Source organism: Mya arenaria, chromosome 3, assembly GCF_026914265.1.
Source record: "Mya arenaria isolate MELC-2E11 chromosome 3, ASM2691426v1".
Classification (NCBI taxonomy): domain Eukaryota; kingdom Metazoa; phylum Mollusca; class Bivalvia; order Myida; family Myidae; genus Mya; species Mya arenaria.
This window is the reverse complement of record NC_069124.1, coordinates 71632608-71651886: the sequence shown is the minus strand read 5'-3', so window position 1 is coordinate 71651886 and position 19279 is coordinate 71632608. Positions and strand designations below refer to the sequence as shown.

Sequence of the window (19279 nt, the reverse complement as noted above, 5' to 3'; positions counted from 1 at the left end):
AGAAGTCTGGAAAAATATACTTCGTATTTATTAAGTAATGGCTAAAGGTTGTAGGATGTACTTAATAAAATGGTTCGATGCGTCGCAGCCACTGTTTATATCTGTTTATATATCTACCGCTTCACATTATTTAAATCAATAACCAGCTGACTGCAGACTTGCTGAAATAAATGTATGGATATTGCTCTCATTGGACAAAATAGAATTTTGGCCATTAAGTATAAAACAAACTTGATTAGCATCAAGTGTTAACCGTATGGTACACACTATATAAGATTTACAAGCCTATGATTAACGTTTATTTAGATGTAAATATTTGCTGAATAGTATTTGTCGAAGTCTCATTGTATTAATGCTGTTCAGCATTCGGTGTACATCGTGTTTAACGTTTCGTCGATGTGCTGGGTTAGCTTTAACGTTTCGTAGATGTGCCGGGTAAGCATTAACATTTCGTCGATGTGCCGGGTAAGTATTAACATTACGTCGATCTGTCGGGTAACCTTTAACGTTACCTCGATGTACCGGGTAAGCACTAACGGTTCGTTGATGTGCCGAGTAAGCATAATTAACGTTACGTCGATCTTCCCGGTAAGCTTTAACGTTACGTCGATGTGCCGGGTAAGCATTAACGTTTCGTCGATGTGCTGGGTAAGCATTAACGTTTCGTCGATGTGCCGGGTAAGCTTTAACGTTTAGTCAATGTACGGGGTAAGCATTAACGTTTCGTTGATGTGCCAGGTAAGCATTAACGTTACGTCGATGTGCCGGGTAAGCTTTAACGTTACGTCGATGTGCCGGTAAGTACTAACGTTTCGTCGATGTGCCGGGTTAGCATACTTAACGTTACGTCGATCTTCCGGGTAAGCTTTAACGTTACGTCGATGTGCCGGGTAAGCATTAACGTTTTGTCGATGTGCCAGGTAAGCATTAACGTTCCGTCTATGTGCTGGGTAAGCATTAACGTTTCGTCGACGTGTCGTTTAAGAATTAACGTTACGTCGATCTACCGGTTAAGCTTTGACGTTACGTAGATGTGCCAGCTAAGCATTAAGGTTTTGTCGATGTGCAGGGTAAGCATCAACGTTTCGTCGATGTGCCGGGTAAGCATTAACGTTTCGTCAATGTGCCGGGTAAGCATTAACGTCTCGTCGACGTGTCGGTTAAGATTTAACGTTATGTCGATCTAACGGGTAAGCTTTAACGTTACGTAGATGTGCCAGATAAGAGTTTTGTCTATGTGCAGGGTAAGCATCAACGTTTCGTCGATGTGCCGGGTAAGCATTAACTTTTCTTCAATGTGCCGGGTAAGCATTAACGTTTCGTCGACGTGTCGGTTAAGAATTAACGTTACATCGATCTACCGGGTATGCTTTAACGTTACGTGGATGTGCCAGATAAGAGTTTTGTCGATGTGCAGGGTAAGCATCAACGTTTCGTCGATGTGCCGGGTAAGCATTAACGTTACGTCGATGTGTCGGGTAAGCATTAACGTTACGTCGATGAGTCGTGTAAGCATTAACGTTTCGTCGACGTGTCGGTTAAGAATTAACGTTACGTCGATCTACCGGTTAAGCTTTAACGTTACGTAAATGTGCCAGCTAAGCATTAAGGTTTTGTCGATGTGCAGGGTAAGCATCAACGTTTCGTCGATGTGCCGGGTAAGCATTAACGTTTCTTCAATGTGCCGGGTAAGCATGAACGTTTCGTCGACATGTCGGTTCAGAATTAACGTTACGTCGATCTATCGGGTAAGCTTTAACGTTACGTAGATGTGCCAGATAAGAGTTAAGGTTTTGTCTATGTGCAGGGTAAGCATCAACGTTTCGTCGATGTGCCGGGTAAGCATTAACGTTACGTCGATGAGTCGGGTAAGCATTAACGTTTCGTCAATGTGCTGGGTTAGCTGTAACGTTACGTTGATGTGCTGGGTTAGCTTTTACATTACGTAGATGTGCCGGGTTAACTCGCGCCACAACAATCATTAACTGTAATTAAGCAACCTGGTTTTCATAAATGTTTTTGTTTCACACTTGGTTGAAGCGATTCATTCGGACCTGAAGCAGATATAGACGAACAGCACAACCAGCTCGAGATTCCTGCTATGGTTGTAACTGATACAAACAGCTTAAAGTCGCAAAAACATTCATTGTTATCCCATTTTCTTAATATACACATTTAGTATATTGCCATCGGATGTATGGTATGTATCTTAAGAATGGTCCCACTTGAAATCATGCTGTCAATTATTTCTTATTTTTTTCAACAAAGAAATACTTCAAGAAACACATACTCGTTATGTTATTGATTTCTTTAACTGTAAATATTTTTTTTTAAATATTTAAGTGTATAATAGCAGTTATATATAACCTTTTCCTTTATCAGTATTAAAACAAAATTGTTATTTTCTTATTGTTTAAAAGAATAACAAGATATACTAACCACCATTCGAGTTCCCTAAGTAAGGTTTTTTAATCATCAAAAATCGGAAATGTGTCAAAACGGGTAGACGAACTCTAAGGTCAAGTCTCGTGAACACCCAAAACGACCAAACAACCAAAAAAAAACACCAAAATCTGCACAACCAGACGCGAGATCGAGAAGGCCGTGGTTGGCTGTCTCGTCAAATTTGGTAGGTTGTTTCCTTCCAACATGTGCGGTTTATGGTGCATTGTTGTAGATCACCAATATTGTCTTTTTCACTTTAATGGTTACTTGTATGAATTGATATTCTACCACACATTTTTTAACAGAACGCGATTAGCAAAACAAACACACACACCCGCACTCGCGCATGCGTGCGTGTTTCACTAGTTGACATTTTTCTCAGCCACTTGGCGCATATTTGCATTGTTGCATTTCGCGTCGAAAATACTATAAAACGAAAGGGCAGCAATCAACCAGTAGCTTAAAATAAAAAGATGCATGCTCAGAGGCGTACCCACTGGATTCTATTTATAAAAGGTGTAGGGGTATAATTGTATGCTTTTCCGAACAAATATAGGGTTAATGTTTATATTTTAGGAGGTATATTTTTGATTATTTGATATGTACATAAAGTATGCAATATACTGATTTCGGTGAGCGTGGTAGTAAATGGTACTTTGTTCCTAAAGTATAGTTTAAATTATTTGTTTTTACATTTAGATATATTGAATATATAAAGTGTTTGCTGATGCTTATAAAGAGAGTATATATTTAAGGGACTCATCAATTACTGGTACATTGTACATTCCGGAAGTGTCCTTTTTTAAATAAAACAGTACAAAATCATATTATTTCTAAAATTAAGAAAAATTTATATATTGAATATATAAAGTGTTTGCTGATGCTTATAAAGAGAGTATATATTTAAGGGACTCATCAATTACTGGTACATTGTACATTCCGGAAGTGTCCTTTTTTAAATAAAACAGTACAAAATCATATTATTTCTAAAATTAAGAAAAAACACTTTCCGTATGGGCGTTTGATATAAAGCGACATCTAAAATGAGTATTAGTTTTCGTAATAGTTTGAATTGAATGGAATATTTCACAAGCGAGCGATACATTTCAAATTTTAAACGACATACAGTATACAGTGATTTGATTGGGCAAACTGTAATTCAAGTTACTGTATATTGCTTGTTTAGTATTAAACAATGCTCTTGGTTTGTTTTCCTCGAAATTGTTTCGCTTTATAAATACAATGACTGGTTGAGGAAGTTTTTCATACCACGTTAGACAATGTGCAGAAATAAACAATTGTTTGTTTACAGCGAATACCATTTTCGATTTCAACTGGAAATAATGGAGATACAGGTTAGCAATTTTGAAGGATCTTTAACTGCAGTTCTTTAAAAATTTAACTTTATTTAATGTGTTTAATGAAATACAAAACACATGTTCGTAGCCTGTATCTCAGTGTTATGTAATTGCGTTATTTTATAATTATATATAATCAGTAATAGTCAAATCAAGTCTACATTGCTAGTAAGAAAACACCTACATTTCTACTAAAAAAAATAAAATATTCAGAGCGCATTGTTTTTATTTGCCACCATGTTGCTAAAAAGAAACTAAACATACAGCAAAAACTGGGGACATTCATAATTCAAATTATGCTGAAAGTCACACGCATTATTCGTTTTGCTGATATTCTAAATTTAAATATCATATTATGGTGTTTGTAACATGCTTCATCTTTGGTTTCTCGGCAGATTATGATTAATTTCAAACTAGCATTTGAATTCGTTCTGTAGTGACATAAATCAGTCGTACCATGGACAGACGGGTGAACCGACGGACGAAGATAGTTGATAGATAAATGTTGAGAACTTTTGAATGAGAATTTTACGACGCGTAAGCTGACACGGCAAAATGTAAATGCACCTACAATGCATTTATGATATCTCGGTTTTGTTTATTCTATATCTTAATAAGTATCAAAAATTAACTAATTAATCGGAATACATTAAATTTTCCGCATCAATCATATTTTGATTGTGTGCCAATATTCAATTATTTTTCATTTCCGTGTTTTTCATTTAGTACTTTTCACTATTGACGGTAAAAATTGAACATTGATCTAAAAGATGTAAACGTACATAATACTCAAACAAAGGATTTGGTGGAAAAGGAAGTAAATTAAATGAGGAAAAGGTAGGATAGCAGTTGTTCATACTCACAATGGCCATGTTAAAGAAGCATCGAACCATTTAAAAATGGGACATTAGTCGTAATAAAGACAATGACATCGTTTGTATGTTTTCCTTAACACTCCATTGACAATGAAACTATTTACAGACTTTTGTTAAAGTGTCGATAAATAAATCAAGCTATCACATGTATCCATGCAGGTCCAATTCATTATAATGATTTAGTGCAGAAGAACAGCTATAATCACAATACACTCGTAAAAGCGGAATGGTCTTAGATTGTGAAGTGTAAAATAGCTTTTGGAAGAAAGTCATAGTATAGGTGATCCTCACGTAGCTTGGAAACTAAATGATGGCCCTTCAGTCCTTTGAATTTATTTCAAAAGTAATAATATGACATTTTAATACAATTCTAAAAGTTTTACTTTTTTTCATTATATAGATTCTATATACGGTAAACATGTCCAAAAAAAAAAACCTCATTGCCCTGACGAAATCTTATACTTTTTTCACTGTACACAATATTCAATGTACAAGAATTTAATGGTTTTATTTACTTTGAAAACACAAAAGTACCAAAACCGCTATGGTTACATTGTCGTGTGAGTATTAAACCGACTAGGTTATAACGCAGAATAAAACAAACTTTTGTTGCATCAAATATGTGCTCAAACCGTTAATGTTACTGTTTACGGAACAGTATTACCGAAATCTTATTTCAATTCTGTTGTACAACATTTGGTATGGTTTGGAACATCGCTTTTAGCGCTTAACCGATGTGCCGGGTTAGCAGAAACGTTTCGTCGATGTGCCGGGTTAGCAGAAACGTTTCGTCGATGTGCCGGGTTAGCATAAACGTTTCGTCGATGTGCCGGGTTAGCATAAACGTGATTTGCTCGGTTAGCTTTAACGTCTAGTCGATGTGCCGTGTTAGCTTTAACAGTTCGTCAATGTGCCGGATCAACTTAAACGGGGTGTGCCGGGTTAGCTTTAATTTTTCATCATTGTGCTGGGTGAGCTTTAACGCTTCTTCGATGAGCCCGGTTAGCTTTAATGTTTCGTCCATGTGCCAGGTAAGCTTTAACCTTTCGTCGATGTGCCAGGTTAACTTTAACGGTTCGTCGATGTGCCGGGTTAACTTAAACGGGATGTGTCGGGTAAGCTTTAAATTTTTCGTCGATGTGCTGGGTTAGCTTTAACGTTTCTTCGATGTGCCCGGTTAGCTTTAACGTTCCTTCGATGTGCAAGGTAAGCTTTAACGTTTCGTCGATTTGCCAGGTTAGCTTTAACGTGCCAGGTTAGCTTTAACGCTTCGTCGATGTGCCTGGTTAGCTTTAACGTTTCGTCGATGTGCCAGGTTAGCAGTACGTTATTTGCTCGGTTACCTTTAATGGTGCGTAGATGTGCTGTGTTAGCTTAAACGTTATGTGCCAGATTAGCCTAAACGATTCATCGCTGAGCCGGGTTTGCTTTAACGGGACGTGCTAGGTTAGCTTTTACGTGTTGTCGATGTACCGGGTTAGCTAAAACGTAATACACCCGTTTAATTTTTACGCATCGTCGCTAAGCCAGGTTAGCTGTAACGTTGCGTCGATGAGCCTGGTTAGTTTTAACGTTTCGTCGATGTGCCGGGTTAGCTTTTCCGTTTCGTTGCTAAGCCGGGTTAGCTTTAACGGGATGAGCCGGGTTAGCTTCTACGTTTCGTCGATGTGCTGGGTAAGCTTAAACTTAATGTGCCCGGTTAGCATTTAACGTTCGTCGCTAAACCGGGTTAGCTGTAATATTTCGTCGATGTGCCCGGCTAGCTTAAACGGAATGTGTCGGGTTAGCTTTAACATAATTTGCCGTGTTAGCTGTAACTGAATGTACCGTGTTAGCTTTAACGGATTTTTACGAGCTAGCATTAACATGATGTGCCGGGTAAGCATTGACGTGATGTGCCGGGTTACCTTTAACTCTTCTTCGGTGTCCAGGGTTAGCGTTTCGTCAATGTGCCGGGTTAGCTGTTACGTCACGTCGTTGTGCCGGGATGGCTTGTGCGACGTCTATACTAGTATACATAATTGTCAAACTGGATTTCATCATTCTAATACGAAATAGGTTGAAGCGATAAGTTCGGACCTCAAACAGATACAGACGACCAGCGAGTTTGTGCTGAAGAGACTCAACCAGCTCCGAGACTCCGGACATGGATGTAATTGGTACGTTCAGCTTAAGGTCGAAACAATATCCATTTTCATACCATATTCTTCTAAATATACATATAAAGTATATGGCCATTGGATGTATTGTCTTCATTGAAATCATGCTATCAAACTATTTCTCTCTTTTTTCAGCAAAGAAAAAATACAAGAAACACAGACTGGTAATGACATTGTTTATTTACTACGTAAATTTAAAGTAATATATTTTACTAATTTACTTTTAATTGGATAAAGACAAAATAGTTATGACTATGCTGTTCCAAGGAACAAGAAGAAATAATTACCATCATTTGATTTCAAGTCAAATATTTTAATTCACAAGAAATCAGAACTGTTTCAACACGAGTAGACGAACTCCAAAGTCACCATACCAGTCTCGTGGACACCCAGAATGACCTTCAAAATCAGATCAACGAGATGAGAGCCCGGATGGAGGAGATGCAGCAAACACTGCTAGCTGTACAGACGGATGATTCCAAACTGCAGAAGAAGTCAGGACAGACAGACAATAAAACGGACACTGTATCCAAAAAGAATGTTGCAAACACCTATTATACAAACAGTGCCGAAAAATCGGAGCCGTTACACATGGAGGTTGAACTCAACGAGGAAGGCCCTAAAGCAACACTAAATGATAAGCCAGATAAAGTGAACACAAAAAGAAACACTGACCCTGGAACATCAATGACCTCAGACGATAACACTTCGGGAACTACTTCGAGGAAAGGAACGAAGTCAGCTATAAACCCTGTTTTAAAACACACACAGCCTGCTAAGCTGAGGTAGGTGGACACAGAAAAGATTTGTCAGGGATTATGTTAATACGAGGGCCATTGAAACAAGAGATGCCACAGAGAAAATAAAGTTATCTAACTTGATTAATTAATTACGTTGGATGGTTGAGAACCTTTTAATTGTTGCTGTGATATTGACTTATGTGTGCTTACATGCAAAACTTTAACCATAATTTCTAACTCGAATAATAAAGGGCAATACTTTGCATTGTATGCAAGATAAAAGTATTCTACTTTATTGTATAAAATTCCAATACAATACATCAAGTAACTGGTGAGTAATTGACTTACAGTATATGTGCTTACCTGCAAAACCCTAACCAGAAATTAAAGGGGCGAAATATTATATGAAAGATAGAGGTATCTTACTTTATTAATTGATAAGGTTGAACAACTTTATACAAAGTTGTAATGCAATTCATCACATAGTTGCTGAGATATTAATTTATGTGTGCTGACATGCAAAACCTTAACCGGATTTTCTAGTTAAAAAATAAAGGGTCATAATATGCATTATGTTCAAAAGGTGTTATCTTAGTTGAATAATTAAGCAGGTTGGATAGTTGGGAACACATATGTAAAGTGTTAATGCAATACATGAAAACTGTTCTGAGAAAACGACTTAAAAATGCTTATATGCAAAACCTGAACCAATTTATGACGCTGACGCTTTGGCCGACCCCGACGCCAGGGTGAGTAGTATAGCTTTCCACAATCATCGAATAGTCGAGTTTAAAATGCTTAGTCTTGCTTTTAAACATTTCAAGGTTAAGATGTATATTCCTAATATTTGATGTGTATATAAACTATCGTCTAAATAAACTGCAAGACAAAATTCGTTTAGCTTTTTTTTTATAAATGTTTCAGGAATAAAAGTCTACATCTAGATAATGTTACCAATGCACTTTTGTATTATTGGTAAAATGTAAGAATATTGAACACACTTTATGAGAATCAAGCTTCTATTACCGAAGTGAGTGGTAGAATTGAATAACGCCGAAATATTGATAAATTACATTTTGTTTTGCATTTGCCAAAAATTCAGCAGTTTCTGGAATGTGCTATGATTTTACACACAAATTGTATACTCGTTTAATGTTAAAATTTGAAGCTATCATATAAAGTTTCCTCTATTTTTATGCTGCAAAACGATTGCCCAAGTGCAAATTAATAAATATGACGTTATCTCAGCTTGCTATGCCTTTCTTGCAAACTCATTTTCTTAAGAAATGAATTACATGTTGTACGTAACTGTTCAATGGTTATAATATTAAGACATATTTTACTCTGTTTCAATAAGGTTTTTTTAAAAATGAAATATCTTCATTTATTTTAACGCTGAATTTTTGCATGTATGAACACAACGTCATCTGTCGTCATTTTGGTTGCGCCGTCTTGTTCTACCTCACATGTTTTAACATGTTACTACTTAAAATAAAACAAGGTACCTAAATGAAATAGAGCTCATTTAAAAAAAAATATTTCTTTGATATGTTCAAATATAATCATTGCGTCTATGAATGGTGTATGTACAGTGTCTACATATTTTAATGGCCCTCGTGTGGTATGGACTTTAATATCAAAAGCTGTAATTATAATTATTCTAGTACTATATTCGCTCTTATCTGATGTGTATTGTTTTGACAGTTCTGGTGACAAACTGATCAGTAACCCAAATTTCCCCTTGAAACCAGTCCCGCCTGCAAAGGAGACCACTGAGGATACGAAGAAGGATGAGGGAGCCGAAGGATTGCAAGGTTGACCGTTACAATTTATCTCAGGAATTTCAGGAATACACTCAATAATACTGATAACGTGCATAAAGTTAACTGTCTTTTGTATTATATATTCAGCGCCGACTTGTTACTTGTAACCGTATGAGTTATGCAGCGCCATAGCTGGCAGATACTGATAATGTTTATGGCTTGTTCATCTGTTTTCTGTATGTTCTAGTAACGTGCGTATGTTTATGGTGTAACGCATGATTGTAGATGATAGTCTATTGAGAGATAATACCTCGATTATTCCAATGTGAGCCACCATGCCCTTCAAAGACTAAGTCCGGAATTGGAATCTTGGGCTCATATTCTCCACTTATTGAGCTCGAACCACGTGGCAGGCAATGAGCTGAATAAGGTTAGTGCATGTCAATGGACGTATCTTTATGGCGGACATATGTATTTTCAGTTTAAGCGGTCCACCAGACCATGTGGTTGGCAGGCAAGAACATTATTGAAGGTAAACTTGTGCAGGTCTTTAGACGTATCTTTATGGCCGACATGTGTGTTTTCAGTGGAGGTGGTCCGTCAGACGCGGAAGGATTCCATGCTTTTGGGAGAGCAGGGCTGGAGGTCCGTTACACAGACAGCATTGGATGAAGGTTATCTATAGTGATTCCTTGTAGGACTAAATAGTTTACCCAGATCATATTTTGCACACGTTTTCAAAGAAAACATAGCAAGGATCCCCATTCTTCACATTTTTCAAATAAGACGGCTAAGTTTTTTCTAAAAAGGGGGTTTACAAGAAAATATTCTTTTTCATAGATCTTGTTTTGCCTTAGACATCATGTAGTCCGTCCGTACGTAGGTCTCCATCCTATTGAGCAGGTGCATATGTATGCTTCTCTTCGAAAAAGCGGGGGTATATTGCTTTGCATATGTCGGTCCTTCTGTCCGTCGGTCAGTCGGTCGTCGATTGACCAAACATTGTCCGATAGATTACAAGAGTTTGATTGGACCTACTGTTCTTAAACCTTTTTGGGAGGTTGATCATCACCAGTAGATAACTCCCATTGATTTTCTTGTTTGTAAATTTTATTAAAAGTGTAACGGTAGTGGTCTGACTACCGATCGAGCATTCTGATTATAATGAAGACGTTTGTCGTCAAATTATTGTAAACTACAGTATTCCTTTACATTATATACACTGACAATCGAAAACACCTACACTTCCTTTGCACAGTGCAAAAATATGCTATTTTAATAAATATTTCAGTTAACGTTCTGATTTTTCACTATTCAGCGCGGTTTAAGATGAAAGATCTGGAGGGTGTGAAGGCCGTCATCTGCCTCGACATATCCGAGAGCATGGCCACCGGAAACGCTTGGGCGCAGGCGCGGACATTCGTCTGCAACTACTTGGCAGGTGGGTTTTTTTATGCTCACACCTTCTTTAAAACAACATTTAAACATTGACAATATTAAAAGAAAAAACATATAAACAGTCACACAACAATCGAAAAATTAAAACCTTACACTGCACGGCCCATACAGTAAGGTCAGGTGACGAGCTCTATGCAATTGTCAGCGTTCTTTTCTCAGGTCTGGAGGAGTGCAGACGGGAGTACGCGTCACGTGGACTGGAGATGCAGAACGTTGCCTTGGTAACCTTCGGTCACGAGACCAAGATCCAGACGCTCTACACCAGCGACTACAACAAAGTCAGAAATATCCTTGGTACGTGCGATTTCTTTCTACAGTTAACGACGATGAATAAAGCATACTTCTTGCAGTTGTACTCTGTTATCAGTTAAGTTAGAGTTGTAACTGGAGAGAGGACTATACCACCAATATTGTCAACAGGTATGGGGTACCAAGTGGCTCATAAGTGGACTTTCAAAATATGTAAGACAAATATAGCTTCAGCTGTATTGTATAGTTGAAAGTGCGGCTATATGATAACACTGTATATTTATATACTGTATGTTGTAAATATACAACTGTAGTTGTTTTTGGTGCCAAAGTTATAGTTACAGCCGGGTCCGTTTTCACCAACTCTAAACCCCATTTGTTTTATTTTCATGTAAGTAAGAGGATTATTGTTGATAAATGCGGCATATACTAAATATGCCATGATTTACTGTTGTTGAAATATAATCAGAGAAAGATCCACATTTATTTTATAATTACAAAAAGAAGCATTTCTGAGTCTAAGTCTCAAATATTGGCCTTGTATTTTACAGCTATAGCTAAACTTTGAAATACAACAGCTGTAAAATACAGCTATAGCTATATGTAGAAATATTCTGCTGTAGATATATTTTATAGTCATTAATGTGGACTTAGGACTCAGGGCTCTAAAAATGGTATCGTTAAATGTTGTGAGTCCTAAGTCTGAGCTTGAGTCTCGAAGGCTGAGTCTCTATTTTAGAAGCTGTGCAACTAACATGGCTGCTGAAGAGTTTTTTGCGCAGTATCGCCTTAGGAAGGAGACGAGTTACTATTTGTTGAATTTGTCGGGCGGCGGCCCAAGTTGCCGGGAGATGTTTCGCCATGCCCCTGTTGTTTTGTATATGAATTGAGCTACTATCCCACTTCACCATTGAACTCATTAGCAACCATTTCTCGTCCTCAGATGATCTGAAACTCGGTGGACCCAGCCCTCTGTTTGGTGGACTCTTGTATGCTTTGGCGGCGGCATGGTCAACTAGACGTAAGAATAACAACTGATGACCTAGTAAAGAATTATATGCCTAGCGCTTTGAACGTAAACGTTCAACGTACAATTACATATGCATATATATATATTTAGAAACGTTTCAGAACACTTCACGTCAGAAGACCTGTACTTATCTATCAGATAGTATAAATACCTTCCATAGTATTTCAAAATTCAACTCATGAGAGATCTTAGTTTAACGTGTTAAAAACACTTTGGTATTGAGGAAGAGTAATGGTTGTGTTTTCATTTGTAGAACAACTGATGATGATAAACGGTTTTATGGTGAACACGAAGATGATTCTGGTGACAGACGGCTGGCCGACGGAGACGTCGCTTATCGGCGGTCCGGATATACCCTACAACGACATGGACGCGGTAGGGTTGATGTTTAGTGCATGCTCTCTTAAATAAGTCAGAACTTCATACGGAAGATGATATTCCACTGTTAGCATGTGTATTTCAAGGTCGACGCTGGTGCATGTTAGTCCAAGTTAGTTGTTATGGGGTAAAGGAAGAAAGTGCATGGTTAATTGTTATTTTATACAGCCCTTAGAAGAAAGTCTGCGTCATATGTTTGTTGAAGCTAAGCCTTCAATATGTATACGTGTTGTGGTTTTTTTCAGACGAAGACAGGCATTCTGAAGTTGATGGAGGAGTTCAGCCAGAAGAATATTGAGATATTCTGTATTCCCGTGGGAGACTGTGACAGGGTATGGCGGTGAAGGGCAATATTAAACAAAATAATCAACTGCCATAGACTAATTGAACGAATTTTCATTTTAACTGTATTGCCAATGAAAATACTTCTGATTAAAATCGTGTTCAAAATTGTGTTTCAAAGGTGTCGTGTTTCTCCAAATAAAAGTACCTCTGATGCCAGGCCAAAGATTCTCGGCCATTCTCAAGTATTTACTTCATTGAGTAGCTAACTTAAATATTGTATATATAATGATTTTGGTTATTTATTTTTCTGTTTTCTGTTATCATATGTTTTTAATTTATTTCCTAATACGTGCTATAAACCTAGTTTTGCTGTGCTTGGTATTTTAATAAAAAACAAATTATAGTAATAACTCCTGGTCAAGTACATTTCTTTTTCTAAAACTATTTTAAATTATTGACAAAGAATTTGTATCAATATATTCATGAGTATGGAAGGGCAGAGGGAAAATCAGGCGATTTGGAATTTGGAAAATGCATTAAATAAAATGAAATAAACAAACAAGGTGATAAAGTTATCAACACTCGGATTATAATTTTGACCCCTCTGTCCTTCCATACATGAGAACATCCGATTCTTACAGAGTAAAACATATAAGATATTGTATCCGGCTAGGATGATAACTGATAGTTGCAAAGTAAGTCGAGTTTGTTCTAAAGTTATTCCTGTAGTATTTTAGTGGTAGTGAATCTGGAGCCTGCAGCAAGAAGAAACTAATGGTATATGATGTTTAGTTTACAACTATAAGTAAAATAAACTCGAACTGCCCGGCGTTTGTACGTCCTCGTGTACTGATTGCTTTCTCTTCTTCTAGGAGTTCATCGAGCTGATGAGCACTGTGGCTGAGGGAAGGGTCAAGGATGTCACGTACGCTCGACGTCTCGCGCGACATCTACTCCTATGTGTGAGTGATAAAGTTTAATAAGATATAGTATTTTTAAAGGTTGATACTAGATAGTATTCTTTAAATATAGCGAAATCATTAATCAAATATTCCGTTAGTGGATGTAATAGACGTGACGATGTAACTACCGAATGTCAAAAACATTCATTTTATTCATGGCTTCGAACCTTGTTTACGGAGCGTTTTAGTACAAATTGAAAAACAACTGATGCAGGTGTGTCGACATTTCGAAATGTTGACTTTCTTCAAATGCTGCGTTTATTATATAACACCGGGTAACAAATATTGTCAAATAAACTTTATATCACGATACGTATCGAGCGAGGTTTGTTTTGGACGCGTTGAAATGGCAGATGAGAAAATGGCAATATTTTGTTGTTAAAAAATACATTAAACAAAATGTTAAATCAATTAATGCTGACAAATGATTGCCTATCTGTATTAAATACTACCAGGACCTGGCGTTAGAGGGGCGTAGAGGTGCGCAACTTAAAATGTGTACCCTCCCTTACGAAACCGAATATAAAGGCTTTTCATTTACATTTGATTTCGTAGGGATGGGATGCAACGTCCATGATATGTTTTGCAAACGTTAGAAATAACCGGTGTATTTTGGTGTATTTTATGCATTTTACTCCTTCCATATTGTCATCAAATTTACTTGCCTGAAATGTCAAGAACGTTACCTACTCTCGACGTCTCGCGTGACGTCCCCACCTCTGTGTGAATGCTAACAGCAGAAAAATCATAATGATATGTTATATATAGATTGATTATGCTTTAACTCGTTATGGACATCTTTAAGGGGTTAAGGATCCCGGGCCGGGGTGAGACCCCCATCCACGAATATGCTAAAGGCTTTTGTTGTAAGCTGAATTATTTGGGGAAACTAATATAAAATGTTTCCATTTAAGAATGTGTCAGAAAACTTTAAAACTACGTGTTAATGTTGGTTTAACTGTAAGAAGACTTAATTGTGTACTTAAAATTGATTACAATGAAATGTGCTTGTTTTAGATTTATTGCTTTTTGAATGTTTAGCACTCAATATGTTGTCGTCGGGGAAACAAAACAGAACATAAAGCCAAACGTGGATATGAAACAGTTGAATCAGACACAAACACTGTATAAAACATTTCAGTTTATTTAAGTTACAGTTGCCCAAGAATTGGACAAGTCTGTCATATTATAAATAGGCTTTTATAGATGTCATAACAATTCATTTAGTATAACATTTTAAGTTGTCGAAAATGTGCTGCTAAGCCCTGCAAAACTTTGATATCCCCACCGCCATGGACAAATTAGTTGTTGCGTTTATATGGCATAAACTACCCACGAGGAAAAAATACCCAATCTCCAGATATGGCGGGTATTTGCATTACTATGCACATATTTGTCCAAGTGGTAAATTGGTACATGGGTTCAAATATGGTCATATAAACGCAGCATAAATTGGTAAGTAATTTTTTGAGTAATTAAGTCGACGCAAGATTTCAACCAAGATAAGAACTATACTTTACTTAATTTCGAGTTCTTTCCAATTGGCATTTATTCGCTTCCGTGCTTGATTTACCACCTTTAAATATAAAATAATTGTGCATAATATCTTCTGTCATGTCAGCATACAACGCACATGGATCCTCTAGGTCTTGGCGGCCCAGGGCTGATATCGGAGATGCTGCCACAAGACCCATCCCTCTCCGAGGAAGACAAGGTACAAACTCCAAGCGAGAACATAGCATAAAACGCAATGCTGTTTCATCTCAGTAAACGAACGATTTTGGAAAACATTTATTGCATCTGCTTTTGCTTATTCATACACACTGACATGTTCTACTCCCGTGTCAGTTTAAGGAGGAATATCCAACGTGCAAGCATACTTTGGCGTCATGAAAATGTACACTTCTTCTACTCATAGGAAGATTTGAAAGAGATAAAAGAAGACGCGCAGAATCGTCTCATGAAGGTCATCCGCTTTGGGGGCCGGTCGGGACCACCGGACATGTATACGGACACAGACAGCAAGTTACTTCCGGCGGTGGGGACGCGCGTGCGCCGCGGGCCTGACTGGGGATATTCGCCACAGGACAGCTATGGACCAGGAACCGTAATAGGAAAATGTCATAATGGTAAAGTCGTCCTCGACATAAGTTTTATAAGCATGATTCGTCGATAAGTATGCAGTAAGAGTTCAGTATAATAGAAATATTAAATAGAGGTTACGATTTGGCATGATACTTGCTTTCTTGGCCAAATGGTGTTTATAAAATGAGTTGAAACTAGTAAATTCACAAGGCCAGAATCTTCTTAAACGTGTTTTCGTACAGACATGCAAGTATGGGTTGAGTGGGACGCGGATGAAGACACGAATGTATATAGCTACGGTAATGGAAAATACGACCTTCTTATCGTGGACGAGCCTCGCGTTCCTCCGCCTGGGAAGAAGGTCGCGGTCGGCTGCCTCGTCAAACCTGGTAGGTTATTTCTCTCCAACATTTCCGGGACAGTATGCATTACCGTAGATCACACATTTTGTCCGTTTCCTGACTAGATACATGTGTTGCACATTGATATTTTCCTTACAAATTTAACACTGTTATTTTAGGCAAAGACGGGAGATTAACGGGCAAGAATGTGTGGGACCGCGGCGTTGTCGTCAAAATGGATCCACCTAAGGCGCTGGTAAATGAAATTGTACACACACTTATGCCAATTTCTTTTTCTTCTTTTTCTTCTTCCTCTTCTTCTTCTTCTTCTTCTTCTTGTTCTTGTTCGTATTCTTGTTCTTGTTCTTGTTCTTCTTCTTGTTCTTGTTTTTCTTGTTGTTGTTGTTCTTCTTCTTCTTCTTAATCTTCTTCTTCTTCTTCTTCTTCTTCTTCTTCTTCTTCTTCTTCTTCTTCTTCTTCTTCTTCTTCTTCTTTTTCTTCTTCTTCTTCTTCTTCTTCTTCTTCTTCTTCTTCTTCTTCTTCTTCTTCTTCTTCTTCTTCTTCGTGTTCTTCGTGTTCGTGTTCGTGTTCTTGTTCTTCTTCTTCTTCTTCTTCTTCTTCTTCTTCTTCTTCTTCTTCTTCTTCTTCTTCTTCTTCTTCTTCTTCTTCTTCTTCTTCTTCTTCTTCTTGTTGTTGTTGTTGTTGTTGTTGTTGTTGTTGTTGTTGTTGTTGTTGTTGTTGTTGTTGTTGTTGTTTTTCTTCTTCTTCTTCTTCTTCTTCTTCTTTTTCTTCTTCTTCTTCTTCTTCTTCTTCTTCTTCTTCTTCTTCTTCTTCTTCTTCTTCTTCTTCTTCTTATTCTTCTTCTTCTTCTTCTTAGTATTATTATTATTATTATTATTATGATTATTATTATTATTATTATTATTATTATTATTATTATTATTATTATTATTATTATTATTTACAAGTAAGTATTTTTGAGTAGAAACATGTTCGAGATGCAGAGTACATGTATTATCCATGTGCAGGTTCGATGGGACGACGGAAAGAGAGGGGACTACAGCTATGGCGAGAACGGGAAATACGAAATTGAATTCTGGTAAGTCTCGGCCTGTATCTCGCACCGTTGGCATGCCTACACTTTGATTATGATATATTCTTTTTTCGACGTTCAACACATGTACAAGTGTTGGTCAGGTGGTATAACTCAGCACCTCAACGTATTTATAAACAACTTCAAATGTATTTAATAGAACCGAAGTGTGAATGATACAAGTGAGGTGCGAGCTATCTCATCTTGCGTGTTTATCAGATCGTGTTCTTTATTTTTCACATTTTTATCCACAAAATTAATTAAATTGCCTTTCTGTGCATTCTGGAACTCATGCAAAAATAAATTTAGTTTTACAGAAACTGGACTGATGTTTCGACCGATTAAGTCAATTTTTATAAGTAAGTAAATATGTGAATGAAAAAAATAATATAATCGTTAAAGGCTATTGGGTGTATTTTTATAATAACTAAGTATAGTATTGTGACAGGCTCAATATATAACTTCATGAACTTCAGCAACAGCGGCATAAGCGCGTCTGGGGGAAGCAGGTTGGGCTCGACCACTGAAGCCAATGAGCAGACGACAAACTTTTCCGTCGGTGGGGGCCAAAAAAACGTTACCCCAACGCCGCGAAAAAATAAGAACAAAAACAAAAATGCCAATGTTAACAAATAGGCCAATTTCAGTCATCTTGGACTTATATATATATGTGCATATTGATGTTCTTCTGCACAATATATTTTTATTATATATTTGAATAAAAAATAAAAAGTATTAAAAAGAGTATTTTTTTATATTTACTTAACTAATTAAATCGAGCTAAGTCATGTTGATACCCGGCTTCAAAACTCTTATAATTGTTTTGAATGTAACAGATGAAACCAGTGGCTATAGTTTTATTCACACAAACATTATTAGAAAATGTGACACTAGTAAGAAAAATACAACTTGCGACTAAGATTTCAATTGGAACGGCCGCAAGGGAGTAGCTGGACTTCGGCCTATTTCAAGCCCTGTCATGCTGGTAGAATACTCATTATTTCACTAACAATGCGCACAGTCGAGGGACGGAAATGAGAAAAAATTGCGCCACGCGTGAGGGCGAAAATATAATAATCGCGCATTTTTTTTACCCAGTTGGCCCATTTTCACATTCTCGCATTTTCGTCACGATAAGACGAAAACACGTCCTACCTTCATGTGCTCATTCTCGCCTTCCGGTAGACATGAGCAGTATCAACGCAGTTCGATAACCGCTCTCTTCAAACCTGTGAATGCATGTACTTTTAGCGAGGAACCATAACCGCACAGAAATGAAATGTTAAACACTTGTACATGTAATTATATATGTGTGAACCAGTTTAGATATGCACATGCCAACCGGAAGGCAAATTTGAGTCAAGAGGAGAAAATATTTAATTGTAAAAGTGGCAGGGCGAAAATGCGAAAATGCGCAAGATGGGGTGAGAGAAAACTATCTTTTGGCATTATCACCACGCCACTTGGCTCATTTTCAAGGCGAAAACCAACATTAATGAATTTGCGACCCAAACAACAACCTTACAATAAAAGATTCGTGCAGGCTCGGATGAGGGTTTTCTAATTACAAAAGTTGTAGGTGTAGAATGTACACTAAACAAAATTCCTAACCGGCCACCTAAGTAATCTTCTAATATTCCTTTCCCTGTGATGTAAGCCTAATTACAAATTAGTTTCATGAAAAGACCATTACCTCGTACACATGCTGTGAAAACTTGGTATACATATCTCGCTTTGTCAAAAAGATACAGTGTCTCAAATGACAACACTCTCAATCATAAAAGTCACAAAATCTAACATAGCGTGTAAAGGAGGAAAATTAAAAATACCACCTTTAGTCACTTTAAAATGATATTACATCATATGTGAGACTGAAACTCAGTCATCAACGGCTTAATTAGTTCAAATGAATGTTCAACTTTAACATTACCATCTATGTGAAACAAAGCCTGAGTCAAAAGATAGCTAAAAATACAAAAACAATGAAAATTTTGATTCCCTATGGAATTTGCATTGTTATTTATTTTCCTTTTTACCTTTGGATTTAGGAGTAAAGGC

The 19279-nt window shown here is 37.2% G+C and overlaps 1 protein-coding gene across 2 annotated transcripts; it reads left to right on the top strand.

Moving 5' to 3' along the window:
* Positions 1–3682: 3682 nt before the first annotated feature.
* On the top strand, positions 3683–17934 carry LOC128228619 (uncharacterized). 2 transcript variants are annotated; one of them, XM_052940030.1, is made up of 18 exons: positions 3683–3800; positions 6737–6837; positions 6973–7001; positions 7163–7622; positions 9282–9391; positions 9928–10014; positions 10659–10781; positions 10958–11092; positions 11991–12068; positions 12331–12452; positions 12701–12787; positions 13613–13702; positions 15324–15416; positions 15621–15831; positions 16030–16176; positions 16308–16384; positions 17157–17227; positions 17698–17934. In XM_052940030.1, the coding sequence occupies exons 1-18, from the start codon at positions 3726–3728 to the stop codon at positions 17855–17857; spliced, it is 2256 nt and encodes a 751-aa protein (XP_052795990.1). In that variant the 5' UTR covers positions 3683–3725; the 3' UTR covers positions 17858–17934. The 2 variants fall into 2 exon arrangements, with proteins under 2 accessions (XP_052795990.1, XP_052795991.1); XM_052940031.1 differs by lacking the exons at positions 7163–7622; positions 9282–9391.
* Positions 17935–19279: the final 1345 nt, after the last annotated feature.

Coding starts and splice junctions, on each gene's coding strand:
- LOC128228619 (XM_052940030.1), top strand. CDS start 3,726: ATGTGCAGAAATAAACAATTGTTTGTTTACAGCGAATACCATTTTCGA. Junction 7,623..9,281: donor ACACAGCCTGCTAAGCTGAG/GTAGGTGGACAC, acceptor TTGTTTTGACAG/TTCTGGTGACAAACTGATCA. Junction 13,703..15,323: donor CGCGACATCTACTCCTATGT/GTGAGTGATAAA, acceptor CTGTCATGTCAG/CATACAACGCACATGGATCC.